General features: G+C 45.6%; 1 protein-coding gene across 2 annotated transcripts in view; it reads left to right on the plus strand.

Annotated features, from left to right (window-relative positions):
• Positions 1–16,545, plus strand: part of TIMELESS (timeless circadian regulator) — a 29,548-nt gene extending 13,003 nt beyond the window's left edge. For both annotated transcript variants that reach the window (XM_036760024.1, XM_036760025.1), the window contains exons 4-29: positions 19–133; positions 252–314; positions 1,031–1,132; positions 1,351–1,506; positions 1,639–1,772; positions 2,018–2,105; positions 2,406–2,582; positions 3,289–3,506; positions 3,743–3,846; positions 3,986–4,155; positions 7,347–7,481; positions 7,563–7,714; positions 8,041–8,138; positions 8,260–8,386; positions 8,495–8,696; positions 9,026–9,171; positions 9,702–9,787; positions 11,141–11,264; positions 11,349–11,431; positions 14,507–14,649; positions 14,807–14,984; positions 15,072–15,140; positions 15,263–15,381; positions 15,482–15,665; positions 15,759–15,857; positions 16,136–16,545. In XM_036760024.1, the coding sequence (XP_036615919.1) occupies positions 19–133; positions 252–314; positions 1,031–1,132; positions 1,351–1,506; positions 1,639–1,772; positions 2,018–2,105; positions 2,406–2,582; positions 3,289–3,506; positions 3,743–3,846; positions 3,986–4,155; positions 7,347–7,481; positions 7,563–7,714; positions 8,041–8,138; positions 8,260–8,386; positions 8,495–8,696; positions 9,026–9,171; positions 9,702–9,787; positions 11,141–11,264; positions 11,349–11,431; positions 14,507–14,649; positions 14,807–14,984; positions 15,072–15,140; positions 15,263–15,381; positions 15,482–15,665; positions 15,759–15,857; positions 16,136–16,221 (3,358 nt within the window). In that variant the 3' untranslated portion in view covers positions 16,222–16,545. The remainder of the gene's footprint in view (positions 1–18; positions 134–251; positions 315–1,030; positions 1,133–1,350; positions 1,507–1,638; positions 1,773–2,017; positions 2,106–2,405; positions 2,583–3,288; positions 3,507–3,742; positions 3,847–3,985; positions 4,156–7,346; positions 7,482–7,562; positions 7,715–8,040; positions 8,139–8,259; positions 8,387–8,494; positions 8,697–9,025; positions 9,172–9,701; positions 9,788–11,140; positions 11,265–11,348; positions 11,432–14,506; positions 14,650–14,806; positions 14,985–15,071; positions 15,141–15,262; positions 15,382–15,481; positions 15,666–15,758; positions 15,858–16,135) is intronic.
• The last annotated feature ends 2,259 nt before the right edge of the window (positions 16,546–18,804 follow it).

Genomic DNA, 18,804 nt, shown 5'->3' on the forward strand with positions numbered 1-18,804 from the left:
TTTCACTTCCCTCATCAGGCTAATGGTGAACCTGACACAACCTGCCCTGCTCTGCTTTGGCAAAGTTCCTCAGGATCCCAGCTTCCGGCATCATTTCCTGCAAGTGTTAAGCCACCTGCAAGCCTACAAAGAAGTGAGGCTGTTCTTCAGGGACTCATGAGAATTGTTGGATTGTGCTTAATGTGGGTAGGATAAAGGGTTTGTTCTATATAATGTATGTTTTATCTGTATCTCTTCCCTTCTTGCCCTAGGCCTTTGCCAATGAGAAGATCTTTGGGGTCCTCAGTGAGACACTCTATGAGCTGTTGCAGCTGGTAAGTGAGCCAGCCGTGCATCCTGAATCTCTGCTGTGCTCAGAGTCCCAAGCTGGGCATCGGCAGAAGATATAAGGACTAGAGGTATGATCCTCGCCCTCAGGGATATTATAGTCTAACCCCCTAAATTTAGCAATTCCAAGTCTTGTGCTTCTTGGAATCTTTGTTCGGTCATGTCTGACTCTTTGTGACGCCATTTGGGGTTTTCTTGGCAGAGATACTGGAGTAGTTTGCCATTTCCTTCTCCAGCTCCTTTTACAGATGAGGAAACTTAAGGAAAGTGGGTTAAGTGACCTACCCAAGGTCACACAGCTAGTAATTGTCTGAGGTTGGATTTGAACTCAGGAAAATGAGTCTTCCTCCATTGCATCACTTAGCTGCTCCTAGAATCCTTTCCCATCTCCCTAACCCTTATGATAACAGCTGACATTTATGCAGTGTTTTAAGACTTGCCAAGGACTTTACATGTTTTCTCATTTGAGCCTCAAAAAACCCTCCTCTACTGGTATGATTACCCCTATTTTACAGATGAGGAACCTGAAGCTCAGAGAAAAAAATGACTTGTCCATGGTCATACAGCTAGTAGGTGTCAGAGGTGGGATTCACATGCAGGCCTTCTCCTGCCCTCCCAAGCTGATTTCAGTGCTCTCCTTCCCAACCTGCCAAACACAGTGAGTTCCACAAAGTATCCAGTCACCTTCCCTGTATGTTTACAGGGCTGGGAGGAGCGTCAGGAAGAAGATAACTTGCTAATTGAGCGGATTCTTCTACTGGTTAGAAACATTCTCCATGTCCCAGCTGACCATGATCAAGAAAAGGTGAGTGTCTAGGTGTGAGAGATAAAAGATGCCCCCCTACCTCACCCCCTGCCCTGGGAGATAAGGCATTCAGGTAAAGATGCAAACCCAGGTTTTGGCCCTGCTTCTCCTGTGCCTGCCAAGGCTGGAGCAAAGGTGTAAGCAGGTCTTGGGATGGAGGAGCATAGGAGCAGGGCTGAGGGGCTCTCTCATGACCCTGCACACCTTCTCTTGTGCAGAGTGTCGATGATGAAGCCAGCATCCATGACCGACTGCTCTGGGCCGTGCACCTCAGTGGCCTTGACGACCTGATGCTTTTCTTGGCCAGTTCTACAGCTGAACAGCAGTGGAGTTTACATGTGCTGGAAATTGTTTCCCTCATGTTTCGGGACCAGGTGAGGTCCTAGCCCTGTCCAGTGGTCTGGACGGCTCTGGCACTGTGATCTCATTTGTCTGTCTCACTGGCTGCCCCAAGAGAAATGGTGAGAGAGGGTAACAACCTCAGAAACCCCTTTGATTCCCTGCAGAATCCTGAGCAGTTGGCTGTGGCAGGGCAGGCACGCTCAGCACGCGAGCAGGGTGCCGACGTGGCAGAGCTGGAAATTCTGCGACAGAGGGAGACGGCAGAGAAGAAGAGCCGGGCCCTTCAGCGGAGCAGCAGGTGAGCTGGCTTCTCTTGTCTATCATGGGATTTGGCAGTGGATTCAGGCTCGGCCTCATAGGCTGGGAGCATTTGCTGAGGAAGCTCTTGGTCAGACAGAGTATGCTGCATACCGCCAGAGCCACATTTTTCAAGATGGTGGAGACAGAGTAATATTTGGAAGATAAAACATTTGGGAGGTATGAGATGGTAGGAAAGACTTCAGAGAAAAAGAAAAGTCATGCTGAACTGTCTGCTTTCCATAGACATTCTCGTTTTGGGGGATCCTACGTTATCCAGGGGCTGAAGTCCATTGGAGACAGGGATGTTGTCTTTCACAAAAGTCTACACAATGTGAGTAGAGGTGTGGTAAGTTCTGTTTGCAGCCGCAGCTGGTGTGTGGTCTCACTAGAGGGGACCAAGAGGCAAGGAGAAAGCTTTGCCAGGACCTCTCCTCAGACACAGGAACTACGGTGTTGTGTCCTGCTCATCTAATAGCCCAGCCCCAGGGAGAGAAAAATGCCCTGGGAACGCAGAGGAAGGAGCAGGGTTATACATGGAAGGAGCTGGGGAGTGAGGCACCATGAATGACACTGAGGTCTCTCCCAGGTCTACATTGATGATCTTATATCTGTCTCCTAACTCCTTCTCTAGTTTCAAACCTACAGCCCAGACGTGGGGAAAGCTACTCGCTACGTGCCCCGGCGCCGTCAGCTTGCTCAGGAGCCCTCCCTCCAGCGCCGTTCAGCCCTTAATGTGCGCCTTTTCCTCCGGGACTTTTGCTCTGAGTTCCTGGAGAACTGTTATAACCGCCTCATGGGCCTGGTCAAGGTGAACTTTGGGAAGACTCTGTAGGGGGGTTAAAGAGGAGGGATGGAATGAAAACATAGGGAGAGAGGTAAAGAAAAGAGATGGGGGAAAGAAAGAAGATGGGAATGAAAATTAAGAACTTGGGCAGCTAGTCAGTGCAATGGTTAGAGTGCTGGGCCTGGAATCAGGAAGATTCACCTTCATGAGTTCAAATCTGGCCTCAGAGACTACTGGCTGTGTGACCTTGGGCAAGTCACTTAACCCTGTTTGCCTTAGTTTCTTCATTTGTAAAATGAGCTGGAGAAGGAAATGGCAAACCAGTTCAGTGTCTCTGCCAAGAAAACCCCAAATGGGGACATGAAGAGTCAGACATGGCTGAAACAACTGAGCAACAACAACAAAATTAGGAACTCGGGAATTGGCTTCAAGGATATAGATCTAGATGAGGAAGAGCCCTGAGAGCATCCCTGACATGTGGGAGAGGGGGTGGTAGGTGATGGGACATCAAAAGAAGAAATGACTAGTAGGAAGGAGCACTGAGGAAAAGACAGGAAGAACATTTGAAAGGGCAACTCTAGAGGATGTATAAGGAGGTATGAAAAGACCTTGGAAGACCAAGAGAGTCAGGATCCCTGGGGCCCTCGGTTATCAGTAGGATACTGAAAAACAGGCTAGGTGGAGTGCCTGATACTTTCTCACGATGGGGTGTCCTTTTCCCTGGCATTAGGACCACCTGCTCCGGGAGAAGGCACAGCAACACGATGAGACATACTATCTGTGGGCATTGGCCTTCTTCATGACTTTCAACCGTGCCTCCAATTTTCGGCCTGGCTTGGTTTCTGAGACTCTTAGTGTCCGAACTTTCCACTTCATTGAACAGAACCTCACCAATTACTATGAGATGATGCTAACTGACAAGAAGGAAGCTGTCTCTTGGGGTCGCCGGTGAGTTATATAGCAAGAATTCCTTTCTGATCATTTTGGATTCCTAAGTTCTGGCTGCGTGACCTTTTGGACAGCACTCTGTCTTTGCTCAGGATTCTGGTCATCAGAATAAGGAGGTTGGGGTGGAGTGGGGGCAGTCTGCTGCTGGTCTTCTAGCCTCTAGTTGTCAGAAGTTTGTTGCCAAATTCCCACATCTTCTCCTTTTCATTTTGTGCCCTTCCTCTCAAACCTTGCAGAATGCACCTAGCCTTAAAGGCCTATCAGGAACTTCTGGCCACAGTGAACAAGATGGACACGTCTGAAGATGAAGCAGTGAGGGAGAGTAGCCGCATTATCAAGAGTAAGGCAGGCTTTATGCTCTGAGCCCTCTCTCTGTCACTTCAGCAGCATCTTACTCTGTCATCTCTATCTTTTACCCTTCCTTCTTCAGCTCTGTAGAAGCCTTAAGGCCAGTCCTCCTGGTCTCTTATTCTTTCTAGACAATGTCTTCTACATAATGGAGTACAGAGAACTATTCCTGACTCTCTTTCGGAAATTTGATGAGACACGCCAGCCCCGCTCCTATCTTCGTGACCTGGTGGAGACAACTCATCTCTTCCTTAAGATGCTAGAGCGTTTCTGCCGAAGCCGTGGAAATCTAATGGTGCAGGTATCAGAGACTGGGAGGGCAGTGGTTTGGAGGTAGGAGATCATCCTTTTTCACATTTTTTTCCTTCAAAAAAAGTTTTTAAATTACAAAGTAGAAAATCATCAGCAAATATGAACAGTTCCACATATGAAGAAAACTAGAAAATAGGGATTATTTATGAAACCGTGAATCTAATACATGTAGCTTGTTCTTTTTAATATATTATAAATTGAATGGCAGTCCCAACATTAGTAGTACCTGCTTGTTTGGGAACCTGACTTTGGTCTCCTCTGTACTTTTTCAGTGTTTCATTGGTGTTCTTTTTTCCCTCTGTTCTTTTTTTTGCACAACTCTCACTGTCCTCTACCCCTCACCTTTTTCTCCTCCACCTTTCCTTGTAACAAAAGTATAGTCAAGCAAAACAAATTTGTGTTGTAATGGAAATATATGTCTCGTTCTGCACCTACACCACAAGCCATCACCTCTGCAGCTAAAGGTGCTTCATCAGTCTTCTGGAGTTGTGATTAATTAATCAAAATTCTTATCTTTCAGAGTTGTTCTCCTTTAAAATGTTGTGGTTATTATATAGTTAGTTCTCTTGGTTCTACTTTCTTTTTACTCTGTTAGTTCATACAAGTCTTCTCAGATTTCTCTGAATCTATATCTTACATAGGGAGCTCTTTCTTCTTACCTTCTCTACAACTAATCCAAAGCTCTGAACCTTTTCTCTCTGAGTGAATGTGGCATGGACTTGTTAGCATTTCTAATCACACCCAACCTGCCATGCCCTCCTGCTCTGCCAGCATAATTCTGGCCTACCCAGTCTAAACATACTACTGAAAGTTTGGAGTTAGATTCCAATATTTCTGTGATTGGTCCCTTGGGAGGCATTATGGTCTAGTGGAGGAAGTGTGTTGTTCCCAACTTTGTTGAGCCTGAAAAACCTTTTTAATGTAAAAAATTTTTGTGAATTTTCCCATCATAGTAGTTATAATGAGTGTCCTGGATTGACAGAAAGCTGCTACGTATTCAGTAATGCGTCCAAATGAATGTGTATGTTATTAATCACAACAGTGTCTCCAAAGACATTTTTTTAAATGAACAACATATATACATGAGACACATATGTATTTAATCTACAGAAAGTCTGTGTGTATGTTTATCATAATGAACTACATAACGCATGCTTGGGGCAAATACGGATTTGGTCGCATGGTGCAGTAGCTCTGATTTGACCAGGGTCACACAGCTAGTTAAGTTTCTGAGACCAGATTTGAACTCAGGAAGAGGAGGCTCAGCACGGTATCCACTGTGCCATCTACAACTACTAAGGGTCAGAGACAGGATTTGAATTGAAGTCTTTCTAATATCCCCACACTTTCTACCATGCCATACTGCCTCTATGAATATAATATAAAATGAAGCATGGTCATCATAGAAGGAAGGTATGGGATTCCCTACAGAGCTCTGAAGAGAGAGAACTAATTTTCCATCTGGGGGATCAAAGAAAAGCTTCATGGAGAAGACAGAACTTGAGTCACCTTGGTCTTGAGGGGCTGTCAGGGTTTCATCAGGTACAAATGGGAAAAGGGTGTGGAGTCAGAAAAGGCCTCCATGTGCACAGACCAATTTAGCTGAAGAGTATGCTCTATCAAGGGGGGTGTTGAAGTGAGATTATGGGGGATTTTGAAAGCCAAGGTTAAGGAGTTTGGATTTGCTTCACTAAGTAATGAGAAAGCTACCAAAGAGTCTTGAATATGTGAGTGATACAGTCAATTTGTTAGGAAGATGATGCTGGCAGTAGTGAATAAGGTAGATTGAGACAGAAAGAGACTGGAGGGGGAGCCTGGGAGACATTACAGTGTTTTAGGGTGAGAAGTATTGAGTACCTGGATTAAGATGTTGGCAGTAGGAGTGGAATTCCAGTAATAACAATAATATAACCATTTATGTAGCATTTTAAGGTTTGAAATGTGCTGTATGCCTATCATCTCATTCATTGACTTAGGTAGGACAGAGGTGGTCTTATATCCATTTTATAGATTAAGACCCTGAGATTTGGCAGGTTTGAGTGTCTTGCCAGTGTCACCCAACTAGTAAGTATCAGAAGCAGGATTCACATCTAGGCCTTCCTGACTGAGCTTGACCCTCGAGTCATGATGCAGTTCTTCCCCCTCAAATGGAAAAGAGGAAATGGATAGCTAGGTTGGGATGTTAAATCCATTGGATTTCAAAATTGGTTGGATGGGTAAGTAGGGTTGCAAAAAAGAAGTAACAAGGAGGACCCCATGGTTTGAAGCACATGTGACAGAGACTAATGATGCCAATAACAGGAATAGAGATGTTTGAAGGAAGAGTGAGGAGGCACAGAAAGACCTCATTAAAAGGGTTATCGTGACTGAAGAGCCAAAGGAGCCTCCATACAAGGTGGCTTTCCCAATAGGGCTCCAGGCTGGTTGTCAGTTACTCACCTAGAGAGCAGAGACTTCTTTTTGGAATGACCCTGTGGTTGTGTTGATATATGGAACTCCCATTAAGGGAGTTCACTTCACTTGTGCAGATTGGCACCTTCCCCACAGCTTAGTTGTAGAGCTGTCCAGAGAGGAACATGACTTGCCCAGGGTCACACAAACAGCATGAGTATGTGGCAGAGGTGAGACTTGAACCCAGGTCTTCCTGACTCCAAGCCTGGTCATCAATCCACTGTGCCACATTATCTCTTGATATTATAATAAATAAACAAAATGTATCTAGCACTTTAGGTTTGCAAAGCACTTTGCATAAGTATTTGATTTGCTCATCATATCAACCCAGTTAAGGTAGGTACTAATATTATCCTCATGAGGAAGCTGGGTCTCAGGTTATGTGACTTGCCCAGGATCACATAGCTAACAGGTGTCAGAGATGACATTTGGAACCTTGTCTTCCTGACTCCAGTCCAGCAAGCTATCCTCTGCATCATGCTTCCTCTAGGCAATTAGTACATATTATGTGCCATTTGTATGCAATACAACCGATCCACCAATGAGAAGGGCTGTTCTGGTGCATGGACAATGGAAGCTCCTCACTCCACAGAGGGATGGGGGACTAATGATCAGGAGGGAATTTTACCCATTGCCGTGAGAGGAGAGGATTGGCCACCCTGGGTGTCCTGCCAACTGTGGTAGAACTAATACCCCCACTTCTGACACCAACTTTATGCTCCTCAACAGAACAAAAGAAGGAGAAGGAAGAAGAAGAAGGTGCACACTCAGTCCCCAGCCTCTGCTGGTAATGTTCCCCAGCCCCCAGAGGATCCAGAGGGCGTGTGGCCAGCCCTTGCTGAGCAGCTGAAGCTCTGTGCCCAGGTGGGTGTCTACAGAGACTATGAAGAGGGTAGGGTTAGAAAACATTCTCCTTCTTGCCTTCACAAGCCTGTCCTTCCCTAGAATTCTGAACTCACTCTGGACTCTGTGGTTCCCTTTGATGCTGCTTCGGAGGTGCCAGTGGAAGAACAGCGGACAGAAGCTATGGTGCGGATCCAGGACAGTCTGCTGGCTGGACAGGCCCCTGAGGCCCTAACCCTCCTTCGGTCAGCCAGGTTAGAGCTCTACCTCTTCATCATCCTGGGCCTGCAGTGCAGATGCTTCATCTTTTGTGAGGCCTCCGTGGAGAGACACCCTCACAGCTATCATGGTGGTAGCTTTATTAGTCTTTTTGGGTCTGCTGCAGGCCAGAAACCAAGTCAGATTCTCTGAAACTGGGTCCTGAGTACAGGGGCCCCTAGCATTTTTATTTTAATTCTTTAAGGTATCTAAGCCTTACTACGTTCATGGCCAGCAAAAAGAGTAATTCTGTTACTGCTAAATCCTTGCAGACGCCATATCTGGCCTAAACAGGATCTATGCCTTTCCTCTTGTTTTCCAGAGAAGTATGGCCAGAAGGGGATATATTTGGCTCCCCAGATTTTTCCTTGGAGGAAGAAATTGAGCTGCTGAGACAGATCTTCTGTGCCCCACTTCCTCGTGAGTATCTGGCTTCTTCATGTCCTCTTATCTAGGTACAGAGGGAGTGAATGGATGGAAAAGTGTTAAGAGCTGGTGACTTCTTAAATCACCCCCTGCTGTTTCCCCTCACTGTTTATAGGGCAGCAGGAACCTGAAGAACAAGGTGGAGAGGAAGAAGAAGGAGAAGAGGAAGAAGAGGAAGAAGAGGAGTTGCAAGCTGTCCAGGTTTTGGAGAAGGAGTTTAACTTCCTAGACTATCTGAGACGGTGAGAGAGAAATGGGAGATGGGGGAAGTTGTCTCTGGGGACAGGGAGAGGAAAGGAGAGTATCTGACTTCTGAAATCCTCTTTCTCCTTCTTTACATTTAACTCTAGATTTGCATGCTCAGCTGTTGTCAAAGCCTATGTACTTTTACTGCAGAACTACCAGAAGAACAGCCCCCATACCAATCACTGTGTGGTTAAGATGCTACACCGACTGGCCCATGATCTCAAAATGGAAGCCTTGCTCTTCCAGATCTCCCTCTTCTATCTCTTTAATCGGCTATTTAATGACCCTGCTTCTGGAGCCTATAAAGTGAGGGGAAACTGAAGGGGGTGGAAATGGAGGGATCCCTAGACTAGGTGAAAGACAGAGGGATGGAGATGTCAGTGGAGAAAAAGGAGAATGAAAGGATGTGGAGAACTGGAGGAACAAGAGGAATGAAGGGACATGGGCTGGGTGGGGGTGAGATCTAAGAAGGTAAGGGAAACAGTTTCCAGAATTGAACCGAGGGTACAGAGAGCTAATTGTTGGGAAGGCTATTAGGAGAGGGCCAGGGATGTAGTGAGGTGGGGTCTGGGGGAGGGGGGGTCCTTACAACAAGTACCTGATCCTTTCCTGCTCTAATTCCCCTCTTCCCCCAGGAACTGGTCACTTTTGCCAGATATGTGCTGGCCAAGTTCTTCGCATTGACTGAAGTCAACCACAAAGCCTTTGTGGAACTTCTCTTCTGGAAGAACACAGCTGTTGTGCGGGAGATGACTGAGGGCTATGGTTCTCTGGATGCCCAGTAAGTGTAGGCAGGGGAGACTGTTGAGGGAGGACAGATAGTCCAGGGAAGCTTGAAAAGGCTGTTCTAGAGGGGGAGCTGGGCTCCTAGGGAGACAGTATTGCCACTCAACCTCCAGATAATTGGGAGAAACCTCAAGAATTAACATTGAATGTGACTGTCACTATGAAAATGAGAGGCAAAGCCTGTACCCCCTTGGCCCCAGAACCGTCTTGGTGGACTGTTTTCTTTTCATGGTTTTCGTTGCCCTCTGCTCCCCAGTGTTCTCTTGATCCATTTGCCCTCAACCTGAAATACCTCCAGCTCCGGATGTGGGCATGGCATAGAAAAATGCTGCTTATATCCTTAACTGCATCTAGGGAAGGGAGGAAAGGCATGCATACCCATGCCCACTCCCCTCAAGTCTTATTTGGCTCATTTTCTTTTGTACTTAAAGATCTCCTTTCTGAGTCTGGTAGGGGACCTCCATGCCTTTTGCTCCTCCCACTGAGGCCAGCAGTTTCATTCCTTCCCCACCCAACCTCTTGTAGGTCTTCTAACCAAAAACCTGCCAAGTGGAACCCAGAGGAAGAGAAACAGCTACAGGAGCTGTATCTGTCCCATAAAGACATAGAAGGTAATGTGAGAGCCTGGGTGTAATCAACCAACTGTCATCTTTTGTGTGTGTACCAAATGCCAGTCACTGGGCATGCAAAGACAAAAATGAAACAATAGGGGGAGACTCTGTGTGTGTGTGTGTGTGTGTGTGTGTGTGTGTGTGTGTGTGTGTGTGTGTACAAAATCAATACAGAGTAATTTTGAAGAGGACGTGATAGCTGGGGTGGAGAGATCAGGAAAGGCCTTACATAGAAGATGCTTGAGCTGAGCTTGGGAGAAAAGTAGCCATTCTAAGAGGTGATGGTGAGAACAGAATGAATTCCAGGACTGTACAAGGGCACAAAGATACCTGTAAAATTTAGCAGGAAGGCTGGTTTGGATAGACCATTGAATACACAAAGGGCAGTAATGTATAATAAGTCTGGAAAGGTAGCTTGGAGTTAGGCTTGGGAAGAGCTGTTAATACTAAACAGCAGTTGTGTATGTGACCCCAGAGGTAAAAGAGAACCACTGGAGTTTATTGAGCAAGAGAGTGACATGGTCAGAGTGAGGTGCTTTGGGAAGATCCCTCTAGCAACTCTGTGGAGGATGGCCTAGACAAAAGTGGTTACTGCATGAGTAAAGAGAAGGGGAAAACTATGAGAGATTTGTAGATGTACATCACAGAGCTTGGAAACTGATTGGATATGTGGGATGGCAGGGGGAGTGACAAGTCCAGGTTGAGTCCACCGTTATACACCTGGGAAGCTGGTGGAGGGGGGAGGGGAATAGTGAGTTCTCTTTTGGACATACTGAATTTAAAATGCTTGTGGGATACCCATTTCGAAGTGTCCAGGAGGCAATTGGGGATGCAAGACTCGAAGCTTAGGAGAGGCGGGGGCTGGAAATATAGTTCTGGAAGTCATCTGCATGGAGATGACAATTAAGCCCATGGGAGCTAATCAATTCATCAAAAGTGATAGAGTGGGGAAGCGGGCCCAGGGCAGAGCCTTAGGTTATACTCAGTGGGAATGAGATATTAATGATGATCCAGCAAACAGGACTGAGAAGTGGTCCAAGAATATCATTGAAAGTCATGAGGCAGCTTAGCATAGTAGAAAGAATGCTCACTATGGAGTCAAAAGACCCAATTGTGAAATCCTAGCCCTGCCACTTAGTACCTCTAACTTTGGGCAACTCACTTGACCTCACTAGGTTTCAGTTGGCCAAGAAAGGAGCTGAACTAAATGACCTACACATTCTTTTCCAGTTTTAAGTCTACAGTCCTGTGACATATATGATCCCAATAAGGCTTTAAGCCCAGAAGGGCTTGGAATGGAGGCCAATGAGCTGTAGACCTCCCTTTGCCCACTTATTCCTCCTTTCTTCCCAGGTGAGGATGTGATAGATGCCATCTTGGCACGCCTGAACACTACAACTCATTCTCGAAAACAAGTCATCCACCAGTTGGTTCGACTTGGACTGGCTGACAGTGTCAAGGATTTCAAAAGACAAAGGCAGGCATCCTTGGGGAATTAGGGATTCACTTTCCCTTCTCTAGTGCTCCTTTCCTCCACCAACCTTGATTTTACTCCAAACAGGAAGGGGACAAACTTGGTTTTGTGGACAGAAGATCAGGAGTTAGAATTGCAGCGACTCTTTGAAGAGTTCCAGGATTCCGATGGTGAGGTGATGGCTGGAGAAGGGTTTCTGGAAGGGGTGGGCCACATAATCTGATTCCTTCTACCACATCCTCCACGCTGAGCTCGTTGCTCCCTAAAAAATAGTATTATAAGGTAATTATCTCAACCAATACAAATGTATAAGCAATAAAATGATAAAATCTGAATGAATTCCATTTTCAAGACAACACTAGTTATCTACGTTGTGTCCTCTTGATCTCCTTCCATCTTTGTACCTTGAAAGTTTCATTATACTCTCAGTCAATGTGTATGTTCTCTTTCTAATTCTACTTTCTTCTATTTCTGTAATAAGTATTTTTCTATTTATATTTATCATTTTTACCACTTTTAATGGCATAGTAGCATTCATGACACAGTGGAAAGCACTCTGGCTTTGGAGTGAGAATCTCTACTCTGTTCCTTCCTTCCTGTAAGACCTTGGGCAAGTCATTCTTCTCATCTATAAAAAGAGGGGCTTGAACTAAATGATCTCTAAGGTCTCTTTTAGCTATAAACATATGAATTCTGTTAAACTATGTTGACACATAGTTTATTCAGTTATTCCTTAATTATTAGACATAAAGATTGTTTCCAGCTTTGGATTCTATGAATAAAGCATGAAATCTTCCCATCTATCATTTGAATAAACAAATTGAAAAACCCAGCATTTCTTAAGCACTGGTGATAGGCAAGTTCTGGGGATACAAATTAAAAGGTAAGATAATTAATTTCAGCAAAATGTATTCAATGCTTACTACATTCAGGCTACTTTTCTAACTGTTGGGGGAGAACTAAAGCTTAGTTAAAGCCCAGCCCTGGCCTCAAAGGGCCTACGGTCTAGTAAGAGAATATCCTACACATGTAACCATAATACAGAATAATGCATGTTAAATACATCAAATAGATTCAAAACAACATTCTTTATGAAGTGTGAGGGGAAAATTGTTACTAATCATGGTCCTAATTGCTAACATCGATGTAGCATTGTAAGGTTGGCAAGATGCTTTCAGTGCATTGTTTCATTTGATCTCCGCGACCACCCTGGTGAGGCAGATGCTGCCATTATCCCTATTTTTCAGATGGCGAAGTTGAGGTTGAGAAACAGTAAGTGTCTAATAGGGAATCTGCATCTTACTCTTCCTGATGCCAAGTTCCGTGATCTTTCCACAAGGCCAAGTTGCCTGTTACTTACAGGGGATCGGAAAGGGCTCATGGAAGAGGTAGCATTTGATTTGAGCTTTAAAGGATGGGCAAGAATCTGATGAGTGAATACAGACAGGGTGTGTAGAACAAGATGAACAGAACCATGGAACAATGCAAGTCACGTTTGGGAAATAGAGAGCGGTCCACTTTGGCATGTGGTGAATAGTGTGAGGTTAATCCATAAAGCAGGTAGTACTAGATTGTGGAGGGCCTTGAAAACCAGGTCAAGGAGTTCGAACTTTGTTTAGGCAGTAAGGAACTATGAACTTTTGGAATAGAGGAGTGATATGACCGGATAGTGGATGAAGCACTGGGCCTAGAGTCGGGAACACTTGAGTTCAAATTGAGCCTCTGGCACCTACTGGCTGTGTGAGCCTGGACGAGTCAGTCAGTCTCTGCTTTCCTCAGTTTCCTCAGTTGTGAAATGGGGATAAGAACTGCACCTACCTTGCAGGCTTGTTCTGAGGATCAAATCAGGTATTATTTGTAAAAAGTGCTTAACACAGTGCCTGGCACATAGTAGGTGCTTTTAAAATTCCCCTCCCCCCCCCCTCCGCCAAATATACACATTAGGAAATCTAGTAGCAGGATGAAGGATGGATGGAAGATGGAGGAGACTAGAGACTAGAATTATCTAACAGAGGCTATTTCAGTCATCCAGAAGGGTAGTAATGGAGGCTTGTGATGAGTTCTTGGCAACAAGAAAAGAGAGATGTAGTCAGGAGGAGAAGACTGGGGGGACACGGCAGTTGTAGAATTTGCTAATCGTTGGATATGAGAAATGAGGAAAAGGAAAGAGCTAAAGAAAACACCAAATTTTCAGATGTGGGAGATTGGGTAAATACTACTGGTAGGAAGTGTGAAGTCAGAAAGGGGGATTTAGAGGAAAGACTTGTGACAGAAAGCTCATTTGGGGATTAATAGAATTTGTGATCCATTGGAACATTGAGGTAGAGGGATGCTTGGAGTCAGTTGGAATTGGTCATCTGTAGACTGGAGAAGAGGTCAGAGTTGAATACATAGTTTTGTGAGTAATCTACATATGGGGGTAGTCGAAGCCATGGAAATTAATGAAATTGCCGAGGAAAAGAATGCAGAGAGAGAAGAAAACAGGGCCAAGGGAAAAACCTTGAGGAACAGCCAGCTTAAGGGATCAGAAGCTGAGTAGAGAAGAGAATATGAAAGAAAAACCAGAGAATTTATGTCTCTTACACTAAGGAAGGAGAGGAGATCTGGAAGGAGAAAGGGTAGTCATCAGTGTCAGATGCCGAAGAAAGGTCAGGAAGGATTAAGGATGAAAAAAAGGCCATTTGGATTTGGTGATGTGGAAGTCATTCGTGATGTTTGAGAAAGCAATAGAGTAGTGGAAGGAGAAACCAGGTTGCAGGGGGTTGAGGAGAAGGCATGTGGTGAGGAACAAAGAAGCATCTGGTATAGAAGGCTTTTGGGGTGCTGGAAGAAGCTAGAGGGGATGGGCTGAGGGCCACAGGTAGAGAAGAGGAATTAGCCTCATCAGGGAGTGCACATACCAGAGGAAGAGTAGGTGATGATACTGGGAAAAGGCTAAGAATGGAGTAGGGGCATTAGGGGCTGGGGGGGAGTCACCTTAGATGGCTTCAGCCTTCTCTGTGAAGTAGAGGGGTAAGTCACCTGGTCTGAGTGTGTGTGGTGGAAGTGCAGGTGGTCTTTTGAGGAGAGAAGAAAAGGTCTGGAACGGTCAGTGTGAGAAATGTGATAGACATTGATTATAGAAGGATTTTTCAGTAGCATTTGGGGGAGTAGTGAGGTAGGGTCAGCCTCCTCCTGCAATTCTCTGGTCCCTCGTTCTCCATCTCCTGCATCTGGACCTCCTCCCTATCTGTCCCTTTCTGCAGATATCCTGGGTCACATCATGAAGAACATCACAGCTAAGCGCTCACGGGCCCGGATAGTAGAGAAACTTCTGTCCCTGGGGCTGGTCGCAGATCGACGGGAGCTGTACAAGAAGCGCCGGAGGAAGGCTGTGACTCCCAATCTTGTAAGCAGCATCTTGGTACTGCTTCCATACTGAGCACTTTTCATCTCATTGCTTCTTGGCTATTCTCATGTCTTCTAGTGAAGAGGGCAGGAATCAGAAGGTCCCACTCAGTATTTTTCTCCATGTTCTAACCCAGCTTATGCCTACTTCCTTCCAGCTGAATAGAAAGGATCCTCTGAAGGACCCTGACCAGGAGGATCTGGAGGAAGAAGAGGAGGAGGATCAACTGCTGGAGGAAAATAGTGAGGAGGATGAAGAGGGCCCAGGGGCAGAAGCAGACCAAGGCACCTCGGTCCACATACCCCAAAGCCTTAGGCAAATCCTGCAGGAGGAAGGTGATAAGACTGGGGGGCAAGGGCTCGAGGCTAGAGAGACTGGGGTGGAGGGCCACTAGGCATATCATTTTCCCTTTACTTCCTCAGACTTCTCTGCCCCCATCCTCTGGCTCCAGAACTACCTGATTCGAATAGCTGATGACCGGGAAGAAGATGGTGAGTAGGAAAGGTCAGGGAATATTTGAGAAATAGGGCATGGAAGCCTACTGGGGACTTGAGTCGAGGCATGGAGGGGACAGCCTTTCTCCCTCATGTAGGTCTGTCCCTTCTGTTCCTAGGCTGCTCCCAGGCAGTGCCCTTGGTGCCTCTGACAGAGGAGAATGAGGATGCAATGGAGAACCAGGACTTCCAGAAGCTGTTGAGAAAGCTGGGGATTCGGCCGCCAGCGTCAGAACAGGTGAGCGCCTTGGCTTGGTGAGGGACCAGACTGGGGGCTGGTGCTTTTCTTACCCTCTTCCCCATTTAGACCATCGGCCCTGACTTACCTGACCACTTAGGAAACTTTCTGGCGAGTTCCAGCGAAGCTGAGCCCTGCATTGCTGCGGAGGGCAGCAGCTTCTTTGGGTCAGGCAGGGCCTGAGCCACAGTCTGCAGACCATCCAGAGCAGGCATCCAGGAAGGAGAAGGTGCCAGGGTCCCCCGTGGCAGCCAAAAAACGGAAGATTGATCTAGAGGCAGCAGGTAACAGGTCTGGGATTAGGGACTGGCGAGGGACACTGAAGTGGTGGGCAGGCCCTCGGGCCCTTACTGATGTGCCTCATTGGGCCATTGCAGAGGGAGAAGCTGGTAAGGAGCCATCAAGTTCTGGGCCCCAGAAGCTACAACTACTAGACAGTGATGGGGAGCAGGAAGAGAGTGAAAGCAAAAACAAAGGTGGGGTGTGCATCTGTCTGTCTGACTGTGTGTGATGCTTTCTTCCTGTCCTTTCTCTCTGTTACGTTGTATGTGTGTCTGTACCTTTGTATAATACCTTCCTCCTGTCTTCCTTCTCCATTGTGTGTGTGTGTGTGTGTGTATGTGTAATACCTCCCTCCTATTCTCTCCATCACCCTGTATGTGTGTGTCTGTGTGCCTGTGTATAACAACCTTCCTCCTATTCTTCCTCTCTGTCACCCCTCTCCTAAGACCCTGACCATTTACCCTCCCTTCAGATCTCATAGATTCTGAGCCAGGCTCCCCTGAGCCCCGCAGGATCCACAAGAAGAGGAGGTTTCTGATTGAGGATGAAGATGACTAAGGAGCTGATTCTGGTGGGCTTTGGAGTGGCATGAGAGGATGCCCCAGCATGGTCCCTACACCTGCCTCCCAGGAGCAACTCCGAGGTGCTGGGGCAGCCCGGCAAAGGGGCAGTGGGTGCTTCCTCACTGAGGTTTGCATTTGAGTGGACTTTGTTCCAGTTTCCTGGGGTAACAGACCCTGCCCTTCTCTAGCCCTTGGTTACCTGCCTTGTCCCCCAGCTTTGGAGCTTTGGGGTGGGGATGAGGGGGCAACTCACAGGTGCTTCTTGTTTTATGCTTTGTTATGAAATTAAAGCAGCAAATAAAAAACCTGCTTCCGTTGGCCTGAATCTCAACACATTTTGCTTTTGCCCAAGGCCTCCACGTATGCCTCGCTTGAAGTGACAGTGACATTGTCTTTCTGCTTCCAGGGAGTGATTCTGGGTCCGGGGACCCTGAGTCCAGTGGCACTTACCATGGCTGCTGGAAGGAAGGGAATGACGTTACAGGGCAGAGTGACGGAGAAAGAGGGAAGGCTTTTGTGACTGTTGGCAGCAAGGGCAAAGACGTCAAAATCCAGCCTGCAGGGAGGGAGATAGGCCCTGTCTTTTTTGGACCTCTTGAACTGTTTCCACTTCCTACTGACTTCAGCTATTCTAGCTGCTAGGAGTGCAGAAAAATAGGCAGAGACAATTTAGATTTCCTCACAGACCCTCAGGGGTGGTACAGTGAGTGGGACAAATCTTAGATTCAAGTGCCACAAGAGATGGGCTAAGAACAGTCCCTAGCTATGACCCGGCAACACCCCACCCCACCCCCTACCTTGTATTTCTCTCCAGCAGAACTGTACTTACCATCATCATGGCCCAAATTCAGCTCACCGTACCAAGTGATTATCACCACAAGGAGAGCCAGAATAGAGACTGACCTCCCCTCCTTTCTCTTACTTTTTAAGAGTATGTTGACCACACTTTGTTTTTTTTTTAATTTATTTTAAACTTGAATATACAGTAGGAAAAAAAGACAAAACATTACAAACTTAAATATTGAAACTTAAATACAAAATAAGAAAAGAAAAAAAAGCACTGCCATGTGCACAGCAGAACGTAAGAGAGGATTCAGAATATACAGCCATAAATTCACATTTTAAGAAAGCCTATGTAGCAAATACTAAACATTGTGTTGAGAGCTGTCCATCTTTTCTTTGCTTCCTTGTGAGTTTTCTTTTGTTCTCTGCCGTGCACTCTTTACTGTTCTTTTTATCCCCCTTACTCCGCACCCCCACCTCCACCGCCCCAGAAACCTACAATTAAGTTTGGATCCGTACACACACACACACACACACACACATACACACTCATACATATATATGTGCATACATATATATATAGACCTGTACACATAAAAATATAAGACTGTATTAATTTGTCCTCTGTTTCTCTGAGGGTGAATAACCTCTTCCTTTGTAAGTCCAAGTCTTTCCATATTTTTCCTAGTTCACCAACTCAGAAATAGTCCAACCTCACACTGTCCAATTATTTTAAATAGCCCCAAACAACGTTGATGAATGTGGCTGACACATAGTGTAGTTTCCCTATGTTTCTCTTTTGATTAGATCTGTTTTAGCCTTAACTTTGTCCAAGATTATGGTCACCGCCCCTGCTCCTTTTTCCCTAACAAATTCTACTTTTAATCTTTATTTTATGTTTGTGTGTTTCTCTGTTGTTTCCTAGCTCACCAGACTCTTGTACTTTACTTCTACCCACTACGTTGCCTTCTTATTACTTAACTTACCGACACCAACCCCCAGGGTCCCTCCCTTATCCTCCCATTCCCATTTGTCTAAATATTCTTCTATACCCCCCATTAACCTATTCCCTCACCCTCCCCTCTAAAGATCCCTCCTTTATCCTCTCCTCCCTCCCTATCATCTTAGAATTTTATTTCTTTCTGAATTTAGAAGTCTTTTATACTCTTCCAGATATTTGTGTATTGTTCCCTCTTGAAACCATTCCTGATGAAAGTAGGTTTCCAGAGCTACCAGCCCTCCTCCCCCAATTCTTCTGTATCATTTCTTCCTCTAGAGTTCATTCCGTATCATTTCTTCTTCCTAGAGTTTTACTTTTTAAAATCACACCATACTCAGGTCTACCCCAAATCTTTCTTGTGAACTACCCAGTTACTAATAACAATCTTAGACATACATTTTACATTTCCTCATATAAAAGGTAAACAGTCTGTCCTTATTGAGTCCCTTGTGATTAGTCTTTGGTGTGTACCTTATATTTCTTTTGGCTCTTGTATGTCAAATCTTCTATTAGGTTCAGGTGTTGTGTTTTGTTTTGTTTTTCTTAACAAAATCCCAAAAGTCTGGTGATTCATTAAATGCATTCAGGATTATGCTTAGCTTTGCTGGGTATGATGTTTTCTACCGGAACTCCAGTTCTTTTGCGCTTCAATATATAGTGTTCCCATTTATTCTGGTTTTCTCTTCATGATCTGTTCTCCAGATCAGTTGTTTTTCTTATGAGATGTCATAGAACTCAGTAAGGAACAAGACTTGAACTCAAAACCTCTAACTTCGTGTGGTGCTGTTCACTTTC

Source organism: Trichosurus vulpecula, chromosome 5 (assembly GCF_011100635.1).
Source record: "Trichosurus vulpecula isolate mTriVul1 chromosome 5, mTriVul1.pri, whole genome shotgun sequence".
Classification (NCBI taxonomy): Eukaryota; Metazoa; Chordata; class Mammalia; order Diprotodontia; family Phalangeridae; genus Trichosurus; species Trichosurus vulpecula.